The following is a 22,467-nucleotide window of genomic DNA, read 5'->3' on the forward strand; positions in this document are numbered from 1 at the left end:
GACAAACACACACACACACACACACACACACACACACACACACACACACACACACACACACACACACACACACACACACACAAAGAGGTTTATAGCTCCGCGAGCCATATCCTGACAAATTACACTGGGTTGACTGTGGAAACCGGATAAGGTAGAGCAGTGCTCCCAGCAGCCCAGTAAATCAGCAGGGAGAATGGCGTCTGGCCCAGGCTGCCCTAAATATAACTCATCTGAAATGGACTGATAAACACTGGCCACTGGGGCCCCTGCTGGATCATGGGGTGTCAATTGTGACCTACTGAACTTGGAAAGAACAACCTGACTTTGTGTGTGTGTGTGTGTGTGTGTGTGTGTGTGTGTGTGTGTGTGTGTGTGTGTGTGTGTGTGTGTGTGTGTGTGTGTGTGTGTGTGTACACGTGTAAAATGGTAAGGATGCTGTGTGTATCTTTCTATACCCTTTTTCCTTTCATTGTGACAACCCCTTTGTGTTTATTCATATCATGTTTCAGCACTGTTGTAATTCTAATGAAGCCACATGAGGACTTGGATACAGGCAGTCTAGCCCACATCAAAAAGTAGTATAGCCTGTTCCCAGCCTTTGAGTAAACTCTCTTGCTCCTCATATTCAATATTTATTTAGATTTATAATTTAAATCAACAGTAATGCTAACAAGTAGGTTTTCCAGATATCGACACATATAAAATAGCAAAAAGACAAAATACATATAACATAAATAACCAAAGAGAAACTGAGTAAATACTGGAGGTAAAGAACATGAGCTGACTAATGAACACCAGACAAAAGCTGGTCAAAGCATAGACTGGGAAGAGGTCAAAGGTCAGTGACCAGGTAAATGTCAAGGAAATCATTTACATTCAACACCAAACACCATCACAGAACTGAGATAACAATTACAGTGTCCATTCATATACAATTATGACGACGACACCCGCGTCTTGTTCATGACTCCTGAGTTGTTTTTGTCACACATACTGCTCCAAAGATCAAGATTGATCCTCCATGTTCAAATGGCGTTAATCCTGACTGGTATGCAGTGCATTGGACAAAACTTAACTTGCATTAACTTTTTGATTTTGCTCCCAACACCTTAATTTGGACAAAATTTCTATATCGGATGGTAATTTCCTACTCATTTCTAAATAATTCTCATGGGAAGTTTCATGGAAAGAACTAACTCTAATTACGTAGCAATCATAAGGAAAGCTGGAATTTCCCAGTAAACAGCTGCTCCATTTCAACTGCAGTACATTTTCAGTTATTACTCATTTATAAAGGGAAATATTACTTTTACATGAACACATATGTTGAATTGAATGCTTGCCTTTGGGCACACGTCACATTTTCACATGTTCAGCTGACCTGCTGTGTATTAAAAAGAGTCTCGAGGTTACAAAGCAATTCATTGGAACAGTGATTCTACTTTCCTTATAATTAGCAGCACATGGCATCGTTCCTTCCAGGGAACATATTGGAAATTGTTAGGAAATCATTCAAAAATTATAGACCCATAAGATAAAATGTCACCCAAAATTGTGTAAAATGATAACACTGTTCGACCATACACTATAATCATGATGCGCTCGATAAACAATAATTAGCTCTACAAAAATGCACATGTTGACAGACACAAACAGAGGGATAAAAGCTGGACTGTGCCCGACACACAGACTGAACGTGTTCAGTCATTAAGATAATATGGGAGCAGGCTTCCTTTATGCCTCAACTTGCTTTATTTTACTTTAAAATATGTGAGGATTAAGAGATGGATTTTCTGTTTGCCACCTCAGCAATTACAAGAATACAATACAATGTGTTTCCAGGTAACGCGATCAGTTACAACATTCACATCCATGCATACAGGAATGCATGTCTGTGTGTTGTTTGCACTCATATGTGAGTTTTGTACTGTTGCTGTAACCACTCTTAATCATCCGTGTGTCTGCCTTATAGGGGAACACCGATGGTCTGATATAAAGACACCGCTCTCAAGTGTGTATTTAACCCTTTCACTCACACAGAGCTTTGTATTTTAAGACATATATCAGCATTTTAATGGCAGCATTTTAATGGCAACATTAACCTATTTCCAAACACATTCTCCATTGAAGCACTGAAACTTTTTAAACTCATGAAAACAGTTTTAAAAAGCACCACATGAGTAACAACACTGGTATTAATGATGCAGGACGTAACTAACAGCTTGTACTATTTACGAGGGACTGAATTGATTTGAATCCTACATAGTGTTAATTCATAAGTGCGTCAGTTATGTGATGACACATTATCGGTGAAGTGACATAGCTAGAAGCAGAGGTGTCGTGAAATCAATAATACACTAATTTGCTGTTATGCTCTGTGCAGCCTCTTACAAGTGTGAATGTCAATACCGCATTATGTTACAAGTGTCATCTCCAGCGACAACACTTGTTTTATTCAAAGGAGACTTACAATGTGCACAAAGCTAAGTAGAGCATTTTCAACTCCTGGCTGGGGTTTTTACCTGTAATCCCCTGATGACACGGTGCTTCTACCCTGGATAAAACAAACAGGGTGTGGGTCCCACATTGTCAGGATCAGATAAATTGTTTTGTGTGTTTGTGCGTGCCTGCTGTCCTCGTGTGCTGAGCTTTTCTAAGACATTATAGTGCAATACACCTTGGATATGCTTTGCTGCCACACCTGCCACACCTGTACGCCTGGAATGCATGTACCTTGCACCCACGTGTGCGTGTCTGCATGTGCAGACACTAAGGAAAAAAACCTGGGCGCAGTCTAATCTAAAAAAAACATACACTGCATCTGCTACAGGGAATTTGTTAAATGCAAATACAACACATTCAAACATTTTTCTCTCACCCCTAAAACACGTTTTCACTATGCTACCATGTCTATGGCTAAATTTGTTGTACTGTAAATTCAGGTTACTTTAAAGACATAAAAAATGTCATCTCATTCAAAGTAAGCTTTTTCAGAAAGTTATTAATGGCTATCAATGGCTTTACTTGATAGATCAATGCTTTGTACAGTAATGTGTTATAAAGGCTTGATTGCCAACAATGCAAAGGTCCATCAATTATTCTGAATTATTAACAATTATGAATGGCTGCCTTGAAGAAATAAGTGGACATCAAGAGTCTGCACATTCACATTAATTCTATAACCGTCACTGCAGCACTGGCACATTTACTTTCAGTAACAGAGCTCCAATACCTGTTTAAGTTGAAGCAACTAGGACATGTAATGTCATGTAAGAAGGAAAAAACTATTATGTTTAAAATAGTGTGTTGAGCACTGATACCAGAGTAGCATGATCAAACAGTTGCACTGACTGCCGATGTTGCCTCCTCTGTACATATTGACCCTGCAGCACTTTAGTCAACTGTTTGGGGTTAACTGAATGTAATTGTATAAAATGCTGTTATAAACATGCAGTGCTGTTTCACTATCCTCCAAGAGCTGTTTGTACATGACAACAATGGTAAGATAACTGAACGGACCAATGACAGACACACACCTGAGGATCTGGAGTTCCTCTTTTGAGTTCTGTAACTCATCAGAAAGTCGTCTTAACCTCAGCGATGCCTTAATGTCAAACTGCTCTGTTCTCTCTTGTAAAGAGAGCTGGAGGGAGACAGAAAAGAGGGCGTAAAAGATAACATCATCAAGTGAAACCAAAATAATACAGGAAAAGAAATCAATATTGTGAATTTCATCTGCAAAAACATAAAGACACAGTTATAGAGGCACCGCTGTCTTATTCACTATATCTTCAATGAGTGTGGTTAAATGAATTTCTCCACATCATGGCTTCATAAAGGTGAATAAAAACATCACAGACAAGAGAAAAAACACTTGTAACTCTCGATGGTGTGGAAATGCCATAGGAGGATTAGTGTGCAGGATTAGTGTAGGATCTGTGTGTACATGCAAACATGAAGGCGCTCTATCATATTATATAGTAGTATTTGTAGATAATGACAAGAAATAAATGACATACATAAACATCACATTAACTTAATGATTCCTGGGGTTGTTTTTCATTGACTGGTTTCTGTTTCTGATGAGATAAAGTTGCTTTCTCTGTGGTATCAATTTGTCCATACGTTACATGTCATATGGTGTCTTTGACAGCTTCTATTAAACATCCTAAAGTTTTTGTCTACCTGAGATGACAGCCTAAAAAAGGCCACTATTAAGTTACTTTTATAAAATAGTTTAAAAGAAAACTACAATCAAAAGACGGCAACTGTATTGTACTTGTTGTGCACGGGCCCAGATAATGTCCTCCAGGCAGGTGGCAAAGCCTTCGCTGATCCATTCCTCAGTCCAGTCTCTGGCTCCGATAACCAGGCCGAACCAGGAGTGGGCAATCTCATGGCAAATCCTGGAGCCACACAGAGACAGGCTGCTCTCTCCAGAACCAGGACTCCCGGCGTATAACACACTCTGAGACAGGAAGATTATATGGGGGCTGGGGAAGACAAATGACATGACATGAGATAAAGGATGAACAAGAGGGATAAAGCCAGGAATAAATTATAAAAGGGAGTATCGGAGTGAGGAATAAGGGAGGGAGTAGGGCATAAAGAGGAGATAAGAATTAGCAGATGGGAAAATGAAAAGGCTACAATCCAGAAAGTTCAGGAAGTACGAGAGAGACAGAAAAATACAGAGGGGACAACAAGAGTTAAAATAATTTGTTCAGAAGAAAAAAAAAAAAAATACAGTACACACTGTACTTCCCTCCAAAAAGATCAAAGAGTTTCTGAGGTAATGCTCCACACCTATGATTAGAGAAAATTTTGCCAGAGCACATCATGTAAGACAAACCCACACTTGTGTTCTAATGAGCATCAGCGTCACAAACTGCTCGCCCTTTTCTCCGTCTTCTACATTATGTTTAAGGAAGGGCAGCTTACTCATCTGGCAAAAAACAACTGCCCTGTAGCGAGAACATCATATTCACTTAACTGAACTTCAGTCAACCAACACAGGACAAAATAAATCACATTCAAACAAGCTATTGTAAAAGGTTTTGCCCAACTGCTATCGATTTATCAAGGCAGGGTTACTTTAGAATATTAAACATGCGAAGTAAATATTGCAACTAGCGTTGGCCTCCATGCACCATCGATAGAACTGCATACATGTAAATATTCAGATAATAAAATACACAAACAAAGATAGGAGGCTATTTCAGGTTCTACAGAGATAAAATGGCTCAAAAGCCTCATTAAGCCATTTAGCTAATGAGAACAGTTTATCAAAACTGAATAGGAAATGGTTAGCAAATGTGAGTCAGTAAACACTACAGTATGTAGATAATGGTTTCCATTTCTGTCCATTTTTGATACCTGATTTTAAAAAGTTTAAATGGAGACTGTAGGTCTTTTCTTCAACTTTCCCTTTCCTGACAATTAAGGAAATAAATCTCAGGTTTGTTGAGGGTTTGGAAACTGTTTTTCACTGCAAAATGGTTTCCTGTAGGAAATATTGCAGTGCTGAAACAGGCACAGTGCCACTCCGCATTCACATACCCGTCAGTTCTATGTATGTTTGGAGGCTTTTGCCATATTCAATGCAGCATCTTTGAAGAGGTTACCTTGCTAACATTTGTTGATTAGCACAAAACACAAAGTGCTAAGTGTCTGTGAAGATTAAAATTGTGACCTAACAGGGGCATCAGATGAGAAGTTAAGGGGCCGCCAAGATAAGTGCAATGTATTTTGAGGGGAACATGAATGTATGTACATAATTTATCAATTGTCACTCAGCTAGGTTACGAGACGTCAGGGAATCATTAAAATTAGATAGTTTACATCATCTTGGATACATTGACTGCAATATCAGATTTCATGGTAGTTGTAACCAAAGTGGGAAACCAACTCACTGAAAGACAAACATTGCCAAATGAGCAGGCAGAATTTCCATTTCAAGTCATTTTTTTTAATTCAACAACATGACATCTTCATACAGTAGACTCTCAGTCGCATACAGATGCAGGAATACATAAAGCATGTGATTTTATATCCATGAGGCAGCGCTGCTAGAACAGGACCAATCACAGTGCTCCGTCAAAGCCAAGGTCATGGCTGAAGACATTTCTGGAGCATTCTTTACTTCTTTCTTATGTAAGAGGCTCTGGGTGCCCTGAGGGGCTTAGGGCCGACTGCGAGAGGCAGGCTATTATTCAACAGAAGAATGGGAGAGGGGTCACAGAGGTGCGAATGAATGGCCTCTCTCTCTCTCCTGGCCTATATAACAACAACGGACTGTCTAGAGTTCCTTTCATACTCTCAAGATCTTAAGTGTCCCAGGCACCATTGACCTGACCTTGGTGAGAGAATTTATGGCAAACTGCAGGTCTCTGTTGAAAAGTATTTCTCTCAGGGTCATACCACCCAACTGTGATGACAGATATGGTGGAGATGCATTTATGTTACAGATGAAATGTCTTCATCTTAAGCACTGTCAATGTAATGTAGGGAACTATGGAAGTAGTAGGCCACACAATGCAGTGTTTCCCTTTCTACTTAAAACTCCTGAGACAAAGCAGCTACAATTACTTCACCTGTTGGATTGACAGTTTACTCCTGCAGCTACAATAAGCACACATACTGCTGCTGCTATGGATGAATTACAGCAACTGTAAAATGAGCTGCTCTCATCAAGGAAAGATTAGCATCTTAACATACCAGATGACAGAGGAGGTTTTCTTTCCCCTTACTATAACCTAATTATGGTGACATACTAAATCAATTATAAAGGTAAACAGTGAGTAAAGACGAAGGTCAGGCCGGGTCTGCCAGACAATCTATTGTGGAGGAAAAGATCTGAACAACACAACTACTCTTTATTTCCCTGAGGATTGCAGCATCAGATACAAGGCAAGTCGGCCCCTTCAGTTATTTAGGAGCATGTCAACATCGTACAATAGTGTCTTATGTCCACCATTTCCGAGACAGCATTTCAAATATAATCCCATGTTTTTCCTGATTACACAAACAAAGGCTCTCGCAGGACATGCTAACATTAGCCTTATGAGTTTCTTTGTAGCCTAATCTTATTCCCCCACAATTGGATAAGCACGCCTTTGTTGTCAGCTCCAGCATTGCGTGTGTCTGTGTGTGTGAGCGAGTGAGTGTGAAACACAAAGACAGCCTTTCAGAGACGGCGCTTGCACATGTTCCTCTGAGGGAGACGGAATCCATCACTGCAGTGACAAATAGTGTCATCCCACCGTGGTGGTGATGAGGAACAACGGCATCTTTCACGTTCACTGATACGCTGACTGACATCAGGTGACATCAGGGACCTGCCAGGGATACACCCAGGAGAAGACTTTCACACACATCCATGCATATCATGAACCTGTATAGACCTTTCATCTTTACTTTTGATCTGAGACAAGGGCCACTGTGGAGCTTTGATATCAATCTATAACTTCAGTGCTGTTTTCAAACAAAGTATAAGACAATAATTTGCTATGAAATACAGTCTTAATTCCACATGTTCAAGGTGCTTCTCATTTAATCTCCATTTTACAAATCAGCAAACACGGCTCACAAACAAATTACTTACTGAAGCTGCTGATTACATCAACAATTACAATCAATCACAAAGCAATAAGTGGTAATACTGCAACTCTCACAAAATGTGCAAATACTTCTTACTTTGCATAATAATTTGTATCCTCCACTGTCTTTATATCACACACTTGTTGACTTCCTACAATCAAAACATTTACCAAATGAACATATCCTGATTTATTTTGCTTCTAACCAAACTCGATTGTGACAAGACTTTTCTTTTTAACTCTTTTAGAGTCCATGGTCATACAATTAAAACAATATTCCGAACTATTATGGTGTCATTTAGATTCTTTTCATAGATTACAGGGGGATTTCCAGTTAGATAATGGATCAAAGACACTCATGGAGGTGACAAAGAAAAAGACAAATTTGGCCTCGATCTTCTCATTAAGGTTAGTAATGATTTTCTAATATTTTCTAACATTACTTCATGTTTAATGATTGGATGTTTGAATTGGCCACCGACACCTTTAAAGCATGTAAATGAATGAATGTACCAAATGAACATATCCTGATTTATTTTGCTTCTGTGATCTCTATTGGTTTTGTAATTGACTGCTGGCTGTACAACAAATTGCCCTTAGGGTGCAATAAATATTAAGTCTGCTTTCTACTCTTCACTACTTAGATATGTTCCTCTGAACAATGCATTAAAGAAATAAAATTACACTTTCTGACAGTTAATTGGATGCCAAACACAAATTTTAGTCCTGACTGTTAATCATACAGTGGGTACGGAAAGTATTCAGACCCCTTTAAATTTTTCACTCTTTGTTTCATTGCAGCCATTTGCTAAAATCAAAAAAGTTCATTTTATTTCTCATTAATGTACACTCAGCACCCCGTCTTGACAGAAAAAAACAGAAATGTAGAAATTTGTGCAAATTTATTAAAAAAGAAAAACTGAAATATCACATGGTCATAAGTATTCAGACCCTTTGCTGTGACACTCATATTTAACTCACATGCTGTCCATTTCTTCTGATCCTCCTTGAGATGGTTCTACTCCTTCATTGGAGTCCAGCTGTGTTTAATTAAACTGATTGGACTTGATTAGGAACGGCACACACCTGTCTATATAAGACCTGACAGCTCACAGTGCATGTCAGAGCAAATGAGAATCATGAGGTCGAAGGAACTGTCCAAGGAGCTCAGAGACAGAATTGTGGCAAGCCACAGATCTGGCCAAGGTTACAAAATAATTTCTGCAGCACTCAAGGTTCCTAAGAGCACAGTGGCCTCCATAATCCTTAAATGGAAGAAGTTTGGGACGACCAGAACTCTTCCTAGACCTGGCCGTCCAGCCAAACTGAGCAATCGTGGGAGAAGAGCCTTGGTGAGAGAGGTAAAGAAGAACCCAAAGATCACTGTGGCTGAGGTCCAGAGATGCAGTAGGGAGATGGGAGAAAGTTCCACAAAGTCAACTATCACTGCAGCCCTCCACCAGTCGGGGCTTTATGGCAGAGTGGCCCGACGGAAGCCTCTCCTCAGTGCAAGACATATGAAAGCCCGCATACAGTTTGCCAAAAAACACATGAAGGACTCCCAGACTATGAGAAATAAGATTCTCTGGTCTGATGAGACCAAGATTGAACTTTTTGGCGTTAATTCTAAGTGGTATGTGTGGAGAAAACCAGGCACTGCTCATCACCTGCCCAATACAATCCCAACAGTGAAACATGGTGGTGGCAGCATCATGCTATGGGGGTGTTTTTCAGCTGCAGGGACAGGATGACTGGTTGCAATTGAAGGAAAGATGAATGCGGCCAAGTACAGCGATATCCTGGAAGAAAACCTCTTCCAGAGTGCTCTGGACCTCAGACTGGGCCGAAGGTTCACCTTCCAACAAGACAATGACCCTAAGCACACAGCTTAAATAACAAAGGAGTGGCTTCGGAACAACTCTGTGACCATTCTTGACTGGCCCAGCCAGAGCCCTGACCTAAACCCAATTGAGCATCTCTGGAGAGACCTGAAAATGGCTGTCCACCAACGTTCACCATTCAACCTGACGGAACTGGAGAGGATCTGCAAGGAAGAATGGCAGAGGATCCCCAAATCCAGGTGTGAAAAGCTTGTTGCATCATTCCCAAGAAGACTCATGGCTGTACTAGCTCAAAAGGGTGCTTCTACTCAATACTGAGCAAAGGGTCTGAATACTTATGACCATGTGATATTTCAGTTTTTCTTTAATAAATTTGCACAAATTTCTACATTTCTGTTTTTTTCTGTCAAGATGGGGTGCTGAGTGTACATTAATGAGAAATAAAATGAACTTTTTTGATTTTAGCAAATGGCTGCAATGAAACAAAGAGTGAAAAATTTAAAGGGGTCTGAATACTTTCCGTACCCACTGTATATCTTGTTCTTGTTCTTGTTCATTCGCTGTGTCTTAAGGCTCAGAGAAAAGTATGCGCAAATAGGCTCGAAAACCACTCAAAACTACAAATTCTACATGTAAAGGATGTCAAAGAGTGCTAGGAATTAACGTGCAGAAGGAGATAAACAAAACTGATCATGATGGGCGGCTGTCTGCACATAGAATAACAGACAGAGACCTTAGGTGACCTTTCAGATGACAGCACCCCATTGGGTCTTAACGCACAAAATGAAATACTGATTAAAGTCCTCCTGTGCTTTCTCACGACAACCTCACAACTCTGAGTCACTCCGGTTGGCTCGGCCCTGAGCTTCAGAGGTGTGAGACAGGGCAAGTCTTCAATTTGGTGAGACACAGATTGCAATAGTGTTTCGCTCCTCCATCTCTCCATCCATTATTCATCCCTCCATCTCTCCATCCCTCGTTCCTGGCTGTAGGCCATTTTTTTCCCCCAGCGGGACACTTCCATGCATAATGCAGCAGGGGCCATATCATAGCCTTGTAATTGACATCCACAGCCCAGCTCAGCACATAGCTGGGACACCAGTAAAACAGCCCCACGAGACAGCTAGGAGGATAGATAGGAGGAAGAAGATGATGAGAGCTGAGTGTGTATACTGTAAGTGTAAATGAGAGGATAAGAGTGAGGGCGGTAACATCGTGGATAGAAAAATGTAAAAAACATGAGAAGAGAGAGAGAAAATAGATTTAGAGAGTAAATGTAAAGATTATGTGATAGATATTTATAGTGTGAGAGAAAGCCATAACAGAAGAGAGAGAGAGAGAGAGAGAGAGAGAGAGAGAGAGAGAGAGAGAGAGAGAGAGAGAGAGAGCATCCTGTGGTCTCTCACTTGTTTGACAAGTTTTGCTCTCTCCTCAAGTGCAGTGTCAACTCCCTGCAGGGAAAACTGTTGAACCACTGAACCAGTGTGACATAGAAGCTATTACAGGATCTTTGGTGAAATTTCACAGATTATGCACATAATTTGCATACCTATACAGAAACAAACACTTTTTAAGATGCACTGACAGATGGACAAAAAACACACAAAGTACAATTTGTCTATTCTTTTCTAGTCAAGCAAAGGTTGGAGGGCTGGCCTTTTCGCAATGTCATCTTACGGGAAGAAGCTTTGTCTCCTTTCCCTCCCCCTTGGACAGAGTCTGTGGGCTATTTTAGACACAGGGGCCTGTTTGACCAAACTCCTACCACCCTTCATTCTTTTTTAACAAGTCTGACTTCAAATGTCTGGCATTCCAGGCTGGCTGCAGATCAGCTCTCTACTCCCAGACGGGGCCCCACAGGGCCAGGCCAAATGCCACTCCATGTAGGGCCTGATCACATGAACGGGGGGGCCAGGCTGGGGCCCCCAGAGAGCCACCCCACCCACATGTACTTTATCTCATCAGAGCCTGAAAATAAATTGCTGAAAAGATATCATAGGTCATCAGGAGCAAGGAGGCGACTCTCCTCCTCAAGTCTGGAGAAAATTAGGCTTTGTGCTGGAACATGAGAAATAAGTGGCACATTTCAAGGTTAGACTGCATTAGTTTCCTGCCATTTCAACTTTAATGCCCACTCTTGGATACATAGATACCGAACTATAAGCAGGTCATGTGGGTCAAGACCTGATAAAGTCAGAAATGCTTGTGTACACAAACAGAGATATACACAAAGGCTCAATAACATGTAAGGGGCATAAGGTACAACAGAGCACCCACATAATCCAGGAGAAAATCACAGGCACAGATATGCACAACCACACACACCCACATACTCTTAGCAAAATCTACTTTCAATGCGTATCAGCTGGGAAGTGACAGCAAATGTCTGATCATCACCATCAGACATCTAACAGTGAAACAATCCACAGTGCAGTTTGTTCCTTGTTTAGTACAGAGTCCAAAAACTGATGTCATGCAAGAAGAATGTACTTGAGTGTGTGAGCGCATATTTAAAACAGTATGGACACTCTTCTGTAATGCCAAACTCTTTTAGAGTGGTTGAATGTTGTCAAGCTGCCAAAATATTGGAGAGCAAACAGCAAGAACTTTCAATTCAATGAATGACTCAGCAGGGAAACGCTGACACCTTCAAGACAACACTTGAAAAAGCAACGGGAGGAAGCACGAGAGAAGAAATCTAAATTCACACGTGGCTTCCCAAAGGTGCAAAATATCATCAAGTTCTAGATCAAAGATTTACAGTTCTATACTGCTTTGATACATTAGTATTTAATAGGATTGATTTAAAAAAGGACGTACACAGTGTTTTTATGAGCGCTAATGCAGTGCAGTTTGAGCAGATCGGGCTACAACAAGCCCCTGTCAATCAGCCTAAGGGAGATGTTGACATGACATTTATTTGACATAACCCACATTCCTGTATCACTGTAGCTATTTGCATACAACCTCGATCACTCATCCCACAGCACTCAGAGCCCCTCTTTTGGCTTCCACTACTGCCTCAATGAAAAAGACAGGACCAATCGCTTTCATAGGATTACAATTTGAGACATTTTCATGCCTGTAGGGTAATAAATAGACACATTTTTTTCCCTCTCTTACGTAATGTGAGAGAATGAGACAGTGAGGGGATGGAAAGTAAGACGGCTCAGTGCTATGAGGCTATATATGAAGTGTTTGACAGAATGGAAAGATGGATGAAGGTGAGATCGAAGTGAAATTAGCCAAGTGGGCAGAGCTGTCTTCCAGACAGAGGGTTCAGGCTGCCACCTGACCAGGCCGCCCGCATGTCAGAAAAAAAACAACTGTAGCTGATGGCTATACATCATAGGTGTTTGATATGAATGCTTCGCAACAACCCACTAACATGATACAACAATATATAATCATGGCAGAAAACGTATTGGAACAAGGTACAAGAACTATCTCAACAGGTGTTAACACATAAAGAGGAGAGCAACACATATAATGTGACAGTAAATGGAAATGCTTAGAACATAAGGCTGGTGAAATTCTGTTATTTGACAACAAATTCAATGGAAAGACTAAATATCAAATAGATAATGGAGTAAATTTTTTTTTTTAAAAACGGTATTTTAAACTTCACTTAGTTTAAATCAAGATCCATTTTGATTAAAAAGAAGACTTTAGAGTGCAGCCATGCTAGCAGCTCTGTGAGGCTGTGCTCAAACCTGCATCAGCAATTTAACATACTGAGTAGGTATATTGTTCATCATGTTCGGTATCACCTTATTTAGCATGATCACAAAATACAGTTGAGGCTCATGGCTATGTCAGTATTTTGCAATTTTAAGAAATTATAAAACATTACCAAATTCAATTGCTATCTGCCCAATAATTGTTGAGATATTTCACTCAAAGACCGAATTATGAACTTCATAGTGGAACCAGAGAAATACGGAATCATTGGTATTCATTGTCTGGGAACTATAATGTCCACACAAAATGTGTCAATCCTTCCAGTAGATGTTAAAATGTTTTCACAGGTTAAATAGAAAACTTGACTCACTGAAGGCTCTACAGAGAAAGGCATGGGAACGGCAAACTTATCAGGATGCATCCTCTGAATTTAGTCTAACATATAAATTATATTTCTGTGTTGGTCAAATTGGTAGGTTGACCAGTCGCCAGAGAAACTGACAGACCAACACTGCCATCCACAGAGCCCGCAAGGATCATTAAAAACAGCCAACTGCAAAAGCAAATGGTGGACCAGCTTGGAGCACAGCTCTTTCCCTGAGGCTAAAAGCAAACCCAGACATCAGAGGCATTACCAGAGAGCATTTCACAGCACTTTGTTTCAAATGTCTCATTTTGGTCGGTTCAGCGCAGAGGACCCACGGACATTAAACTGTCTGGCTTTGCACAGACAAATGAAATTACCCCGAGCCTCGAGGTTCCACTATCACACACATGCCCCAGGATGCACGTCAAGATCAGCAGCAACGTCCCCTATGCCACACAATGGATCCATCCATCACTCCAGGGAATGGGTCCTGTGGACTCATCCATTAGTTAGTAGAATGGGTGTGTAGTGACAGGCCTGTCTTGCAATAGCCTCTAATCCAGAGTTATGGCACAGTGCGTCTGTGTTACTGTTAAATGTAGCACTATATGCCAGCTGTTGCCAGCAGGTTCTCATATAAGGGAAGTTCAAAGCAACAAGCTATCACTGACCAACCTCTGGTGACAGAGGAAGCACATGTGTGGGGAAAAAACAGCACATGTGACACTGGTTAGAGTGGTGAGCCATGCTGCACGCACATCCCATCAACAGAAATTCAATAACGATTGTAAACAAATTGTTTTTGGATTATTCCGGTGAAAAAAACACTTCACAACAAAAATGCAGGACCTTCTTCTCTCAAGCGGCAGAAGAGTTCAAAGTTGGGTCCTTCAGCTGTGAGAGGATACTGCAGGTAAACTTATACCGCAGATAGAGAAGGTAAGCTGAGACGCCCAAAATAACTAGAAAGGAATGTTCCTGCAATAACAAAACACTTGCTAAACTGTACCCTGCTATCTTCATTAAGAGCAAAGAGGCGGGTGTAACCAAGAAAAAGAGACAAGGAATTAAGAAGAGATGGATGTCCATAGCCACTGCTTGTGGGGTTTGAGGCTGTCCCACGTGTGTGTTCAGCAGGAAACGAGCAGACCAACAAGGGGAACTTTGGAGAAAAAGAAATAAAGCTCACCTAAAAATCTTAACTGCTTACAATCACTTTAAAAGCGTGCACAAGACCCTCCCTCTCCTTCTGTCCAGGTGCAGGCATGCAGAGCTGCCTTTTCAATTCCCTAGGCACCTTTGTGTGGCTATAGACGCACAGGAGATCCACTCAAGGTGGGAAGAAAGAAACACCTCATCCTTGACTATTTGATTAATAGCTGTCTTCTGTGCCAAAAAAAAAAAAAAAAAAAAAAATCCAGCCTCCCACATCCTGCCCCCCCCCCCCCCCAACTGACTTTTGAAAGAGCAAGCCTGTGTCACACACTTCTTGGGTTACTTTTGCAAACTGGAGAGGAGAGCAGAAAGGCAAGAAATCCACTGAGACATCAGAAGGAAGAAGGGAAGGACAAGCAGTAGTGGGAAGAGTGGGAGAGAAATGGAGGAAGGAGGACCAAAGAAAAAAGGGGGCAGCCCAGCTCAACAAGGAGGCGGATGTGCGGTTCAGTCAGGGGTGCAAAGTGGTGGAGAATCATTACCAATCAGGCAAGAGAGTGAGAGAGATGCTGGAAACTGGGGCAGGTTGAGATTAAGATTTGGCGGTCTGCTCTTCTATTTCATTTGCTATTATGCAAGATGTAGCAATAACTTCCTTCCTCAAAGTTAATGATCTTTCCATAATGATGATCTTATGAGATATTGCATTTTTATGATTCATCCCTTTATTGCTGACTAAGTTTTTGGATTCTTTCATCAATTTCCAGTAATTTTGGTATTTCATGGAAATCAACTTGCAGGAATTTAGAGCTAATAATGTATTTTTGTCCGTTGTCAGAGCTACTATGTGAATTGGATGTTCTCTAAAAAGGTTGCCATTCGGAAACAAGTCTAAAATAAATACCATCTATTACAGTCAACCCAATGTTTCTGTGGAAGGCGGGAGGTCAATTTATTAATTACAAAAAGGTCAGCGGTAATGTGAAGAATCTGTAATGTTTACTGGGTTAAAACATGCAAAACCACTGGTCTGGCCCTATAAAAGATGAAAAACAGCCTAAGTGGCACACTTTTTTCTTTCACGTTTTTCTTGTTTGTTTAAATATAAAAAATAAAAAAAACTTTGCACTATTGTTTAGTTAGTTTTAATTTAATTTAATTATTCTATTTTATTTTATTCTATTTTATTGTATATACTGTGCATTTTTATATTTAATATTTTTTTTACTGTTATTTTATTGCTTTCCTGTATCTATAAATGCTGCTGTAGCGAAAGAATTTCCCCTTGTGGGATTAATAAAGTAACTATCTATCTATTTATCTATCTATCTATCTAAAGAGCTCCAGGGCAGTGGGGATCATCCTGCAGGGTACTAACTCCCCCTGGCACTCCAGCTCCCTACTTCCTCCCAACAGTGACCAATGGGCAATGTAACTTCCTGCTAGTCCATAAACAAACAATGCAATCGACTGAAGTCAGGCTGAAAATCCTCCACTGCCACTTAGAGAGGTCAAGAGGTATACAGCAGTCATAATTTTTAGCTGTGCCTGTGACATTTATATGGCTGCCTAGTTTGGCTGTCCTGCAAGTGGAACTAGCAGTTTAACAACTTCAACCGTTTTCTTCAGGCGGACACTCCCTATGTGGTTAGAGTTGAGTAAAATACATAAAACACACAGCAGGATGAGAAATGTACTGAATAAAATCAGGGGAAACCATACATATAGTTGGAGAAGTATGAAAGCTACTTTGTCAAAAACATGTTTGCAAGAAGCCTGCTTGTCCAATGTTTTTCTGTTATTCAGCTTGAAAAACAGCAATTATCAAGGACGCTGCTGAAAATAAAAAGTGCAATGAGACATGCTGAGAGACAGATATGTTTACATGTGTGTGTGTGTGTGTGTGTGTGTGTGTGTGTGTTTATCAGAGCCTACCATCAAGTGGTGTGGGGCGGCCCTCCCTTCCCCTGCCATCAAAAACTCCAACAGCAACAGGAAATTGCCGCACATTGATCCGGGTCAATTAATGGCCAATGACAAATGGTCCGAGTAACAATCCTCTGACGTCATGTCATCACAGTAAATACACATCCTTCCACCATTATTTGAACAATACACACATTCATACGAGCACAAGCACAGGAATCTGCCTGTCTACACTGACGCAAAACAAAACCCACATCACCCACACGACTAAAAGGCCCATTTCAACACTTGAAAACCACCGCTCTCTCCGAGGGACGTCGGATATGTCTTCATTTGGGCACAAATGATCTCAGATTAGTCCCGCAAGTCCAGCCAGCACTTTGGGATACATAGACCTCAGCTTCAAAGAGCGAGAGGAAATGCCGTGCCCTTCCTGTCAGAACCAAATGACGTGGTCGAGATGCGATGGACAGATTACACATTCAGAGAAAAAAAAAAATCTAATAGTATGAGCTAAGGCAGATAAAAAGAAACACACATATGTACAAATATGGACGCACACACACATAATTACTAATGTACAGGAAATGGCGGGTGGCCTGATGATGACAACTCAGAGCCGATTTATTATATTTAGAGCTTTAGTTTACACCTTTCTCATGGTCTCAGGACAGTGAGCTTTCTATACAGAATGGATGCAAAATTAACTTTAAGGGATTCCACAGTCATGCTCAGTGAGAGAACACCCAGACACCTCTTAAACCCCCATCCTTACTCCTCTATCAATGTTTAACCATACTGTACTTTTCTTCTTCTCCTTATTAGCTCTTCAGTGTCTCAAAAGCTTTAGTAACATCATGAAGAGAGGTAACACCACAGTGCTTCCACGTTCTTCTCTCTAAGCTTGAAGAATGATAATGATGATGATTTAGATAGACATAAAGAGAAGATTTTGTTTGTCATAAGTATTCCTGTGAGAGGCCAATATGCATCTGTTGATAACTTGGACTACTGAAGAACTCCTAGAACACAACGATTAGGTTGAAACATAGCAGATTGTTGCTCACATTGTTACATAAAATAAACTAAAATTGGCGATGCAAAATCCTGTGTTCTGCTGACTGGCTTCATACCCTGGAAGCTACGTTTGCGCAACTCAAGTTTTCTTTGTGTGTCTGTGATTCAGAGAGCCTTGTGGGCGTGCAGTGTACGTGGCACAGCCCTTGAATGCAGACATGCCCTTACTTGACTTCTTAATCTTCAGTTTCCTGCCCTCCCTCTCCTATCTGGGTATAAAAACTTCACGCCACTGTGATTCCTCCCCTGCCCTCCCTTCTCTGTATCACACTACAACAGCTTTATGCCTCCTTGCCACAGCTCCCTGGCCCGGAGCCCCTCCACTCCTGCTGTTTCCACTGGGGCACTGCACAAAAACTGCGCTTGGCTTGATCCCAACGGCTGGGGCCCACATACCTCCCAATCTCTAGATTAAATAGCGCCAGTCTCTGAAGTCCTTCCAAGGCCTAATGGCTTTTGTTGCTGGGAATAATCCACACATCCTCTCCCACATCCTGGGGGTCGGCTGGCCTGTTGTGAACCCCGCCTTTACCCTCTTCGTGTCTCTCATCTCCATCTCAATCTAGCTCAATCTTGCATTTTGGTTGACCTCCCAGCCTTCTTATGGCACAGCCCTGTGGTTACAGTGTAGAGGCATCCAGGACTGAACAACCAGTACCGAGGGGAGGATGCAGTGAATTGACATTGGGTTGAGAGCCATGCAGAGTTTTATAGGGAGTCAGTGCAGGTGCTGTCTGAAGCCTAATGAAGGCCCTAAATCTCTCCTCTGCCATCTGCAGCTAACTGGAGCCTAAGCAGCCAGTGAAAGAGGGATAAGTGCCTGGGAGCTGTCCTCATAAGGAAAAGAAAACATCCGTCAGACAACAACCACAGCAGAACAGCCTCTATGTCAGCACTTGATGTCCATTCAAAATAAATACAGCAGGGAGACACATTTTCATGAGATGGGGGAAGAGATTTTTCATAGATCAAAAGAGCACTCTGTATTTTGGGTGATGTAGCTAAAATAAATATGCAAGGTTGACGATCCTCTTGTCGCCCTCTGTCGTTCAAAATATCCCTGACTGAGACCAATCTTGGCTGTAACGTCAGAAATTCACACAGAATACATATTCAGGTATGAGCTCATATCCTGTCTGGGGCACTTCTCTGTAAGGAGGCCGACAGAGGAGGAGAAAGGCAGACAGAGAAGAAAAGAGACTGTGGCTGCAGACCGCAGACACTGGGATGTTTACTGACCACCCTAATCAGTTTACTTTATCAGCATAATTTTTTTTTAAAAAAGGCCAGACATTGATGGTCTTTACTTCGCTTTAACTTCCAATTTTAACTTCATTCATATGGCTCCCAGCTGTTTGCAGTTATATCTAAAAGGACACCATATGTCACCTGAAAGAACTCAACTGCAGAGAAAATATAAAAGTTGATTTTTCCAGAGAAACTATCACTACTGTGGAATGCTTGAGGCCAGACTGAAGAGTGATCGACCGAAGTGGAGGCGACGGAGAAGGGTTGCAAACACAGGGGACTTGAAGATTGAAGGATATTATGAGAGAAAAGAGAGAAACAGAAAGTCAAGGGATGAAAGGAGAAAAGTAAGAGGTAGTGGAGGGTAAAGAAGAAGTGACCGAAGCAGGACAGAAGAAGATAGAAAACAGGGGAGAGTAAGGTAATAAAAGGAGAATAAACATGGGCAAGGTTGGAAAAGCATCTAAAGAAAGCAACAGGGTGATGGTGGAGAAGAAACAAATACATAGAGGAGAATTATCTACAGTGCGTACGACAGAGAATCTGTCATCCAGTGGCTTTACGCCCACCCATCTGCCTCCAGACCTCCACTAAAACATACATACATAAATACACACAGGTCTAGTGTGAGAGAGCCTGAAGACCACCTGAAACAGCCTGAAAAAAAGATATAACAGAGCAGCCTATTGATTGACTCGCTGTGCCCAGAGAGGAGGTTAGCCACCTCTCTCATCACGAGGGTCAGGGTTTGGGGTAAGGGTTTGGAGCGTAGGAAAAAAAAAAAAGGAGGGATGAGCCATGTTTTATTTGGAAGAAGGGATGGAGAAAGTAAACTTGACTGACTTGGCTGATAGTGTCAGCTGCACGGTTTAAATGAAAAAAAGAGAGAAGTGTGAGCAGGTTAAGGGACATGTTGGGAGTTCTTTAGAAGAGTGAAAAAGGATTGGAATAAAAATTTGGAAAAGGATTAGGAAAGAGAGCTGTTTGGGATGGAAAAGGGAATGAAGGTAGAAAGAAGTGGTGAGTTTTGGAGACAGGATGAGGGAATAGGAAAATAAAAGAATAGACAAGGGTTAATTATGTGACAATGAATTAACAAAGGAGAGTGTACAGAAGCAGTCATTCTAGGGAGAAAAGGAGGACTAACAAGTGATTGAACAAAGTTTAGAGGGAGTTATGGTTGGACTCTTTAATTCAGAAAGAATTCCTGTGTGGAGGATCTCCACAGTACAGATTGAGACAGAGTGCGGGGGTTTTGAAATGTGAAGCGTGTCGTTATTCATGCATCCCAGAAACATTTTACTTGAAAAACCAAAGCAGAAGCAGCAAGATAAAGTTGGAAAACAAGTTCTTGGTTGTCACTCTGTTTCACTGTTTTTTATTTACTATGCTAAAATGTGTCTGCACAGTAGACAGTAAATAATGCTAACCCAGAACAGCTATAATCAATGTATTACAGTTACACCAGATAAAATGACAATGTGTTTTGTGAAAGGTGTAGCAACAAACCCATAGCTAATTGCCACTGCTGCAATTACCCTACGCGGACCATTTCTGCATCTTTCAGCTCACTGTTTTGGTTTTGCGGCCTGCAAGCTCACTGTTTTGGTTCATTCTCACAGCTCTCATCAGCGCCATTTCCAGATGCAGCAGGCAGCTGTTCTCAGCAAACAAAGCTCTAAGAACTCTGTACATAAACTACTAAGCACCAATCAGTAAACAATTTAGTTAATAGCTGGTGAACATACTGGAGCACTTAGTAGTTACGAGCCATTTTTGAAGGCCAAAATTGAGCTAAATATTGGATTTAATGTACATCCATAATAATCCATAATAATAATCCAGTTATAAAAGACAACTCCAAATGAAGTCTAATGTTGTTCTGCATCTGCTGAACGTGTAACAAGGCACCGGTTTGCAAGGTCAACTTAAAAAGTAATGACAGTGTTGTGTTGCCAGATTGTTTCTGCTGCTCTGAAGTGGTCAATAAATCAATCATTATGTTGTTTCTCTACCATCAGTACCTTCAACACCAAATAGGCAAAATACCTGTAAAAGCTCTCTATTATACATATTAAAATTGGGGGCCTCTTCACCAGGCGTTTTTAGACGGCAGGAACTATTTCACAGTTCCAAGAGCAGCTGGACGGAGTTCCCCTTTTTCTGTGTCTGCATCGGGGAAACTTTTTAAATTCCTATAACTTCGTTTTTATGGGACTTTGTTAGCTTCCACCCCTGGTTAGATACTCTTCCCATTACAATAGGAACTGCGATGATGTAAGTGTACAGTGATCGGTGTGAACACAGCACCACAGCAATCGGCACATTTAAAACACAGTGTAAACAGCAATCCAGTTTCAGAGGAGAGAAACGAGTTTCAAATAGAGGCCCACAAGTGTTTGGTCCGAAAACACCTTTGTCTCTCCAAATTCCTCACACTATCCTCTTCCCAACATTTTACACTATCTGCATCGTCTTACTGAAGAATATACTGTAGGTGTCATTACCTGGCCATGCCCAGACTGGAGAACCCTGCTGGGACGATGAGAACGTCAAGGCGGGGGAAGGGATGGACCCCTAGAACGGCGTAGGCTGCAGCCAAACATCGAGGCAAAAGCTTGAGGACTGCCATCTGCAAAAGCAACAAGTTTCTCAAAAAATGAAGACAATACAACTCCAAGTTTTACTTCAGTCCCATGTCTGCATATTGATACAGGTGGTTAGGATATGCAACAGTTTGTGGCTATACTGTATCTATACTGTTTCTATGGAGTCCAGGTCAGAAGATATTAAGTGTCAGGGAGCTGCACTTAAAGTTATCAAAGATGTTTAACCACCATGAGGGTCAGAGCTGACTGAATAGGCAAAAGCCTTTGATTTAATACTTCTAAATGTTATTCCTCTTACAAATTCTCATTTGGAGCATCAGGAATGTTTTTAGGTGCCCTTATGGGATTAGGGTCTCATACTTTTACCACCCTGCCAAGAGATGGCAGCTGAAAACCTCTGGAATGGACACACAAACTTGAACTGATGCTAACTGTCTCATCTAATCATATAAAATCTCATTAGCTCAAGTCTTAATGTCTCTTTGTCAGAACTCTACCTGAGCCTCCTGTAGCAGGCAGACAGGGCTAAACACACGGTGTGGAATCACCCGCTGGGACCAAGCCACCCGCTCAGTAAATCGACAAGGGTAGTCGCCATGGGAACATGAGATGTCGTCATCCATCATGCCTGAATAATTAGTTACAGAGAGACCCTCGTCCTCCAGGGAAGAGTAACAGAGTGCAGAGTCTGAGCGGGTGGTCTGGTCTCTGCTGAAGTAGATTAAAACAGAAGAAGAAAAGTTTAATCCAAGGTTAATAACAACTATTAAATTCATTGTCCTACTGAAAGAATATACAGGTCTTGAGCTGCTGAACCACATACGGTGTACTCTGCGGTGCCTCTGTGCTAAGCATGGAAATGAAAGCAATGGAAATATGGACTATATACATCACAAAGGCAAACCGCAATGATCCCAAAAATATCTAAGTGCCGACATGCAATCTCATTCACTCTAATCCAATAT

General features: G+C 41.3%; 1 protein-coding gene across 1 annotated transcript in view; it reads right to left on the reverse strand.

Moving 5' to 3' along the window:
- aopep (aminopeptidase O (putative)) overlaps positions 1-22,467 on the reverse strand; it is a 77,623-nt gene that overhangs the window by 49,980 nt on the left and 5,176 nt on the right. The window contains exons 5-8 of the mRNA XM_069178211.1: positions 22,000-22,213; positions 21,401-21,525; positions 4,280-4,493; positions 3,537-3,643 (exon numbers count right to left, since the gene is read on the reverse strand). Coding sequence (XP_069034312.1) covers positions 3,537-3,643; positions 4,280-4,493; positions 21,401-21,525; positions 22,000-22,213 — 660 coding nt within the window. The remainder of the gene's footprint in view (positions 1-3,536; positions 3,644-4,279; positions 4,494-21,400; positions 21,526-21,999; positions 22,214-22,467) is intronic.

Source organism: Embiotoca jacksoni, unplaced genomic scaffold, assembly GCF_022577435.1.
Source record: "Embiotoca jacksoni isolate LCO1_2020_lvr unplaced genomic scaffold, fEmbJac1.0.p SCAF_8, whole genome shotgun sequence".
NCBI lineage: Eukaryota > Metazoa > Chordata > Actinopteri > Embiotocidae > Embiotoca > Embiotoca jacksoni.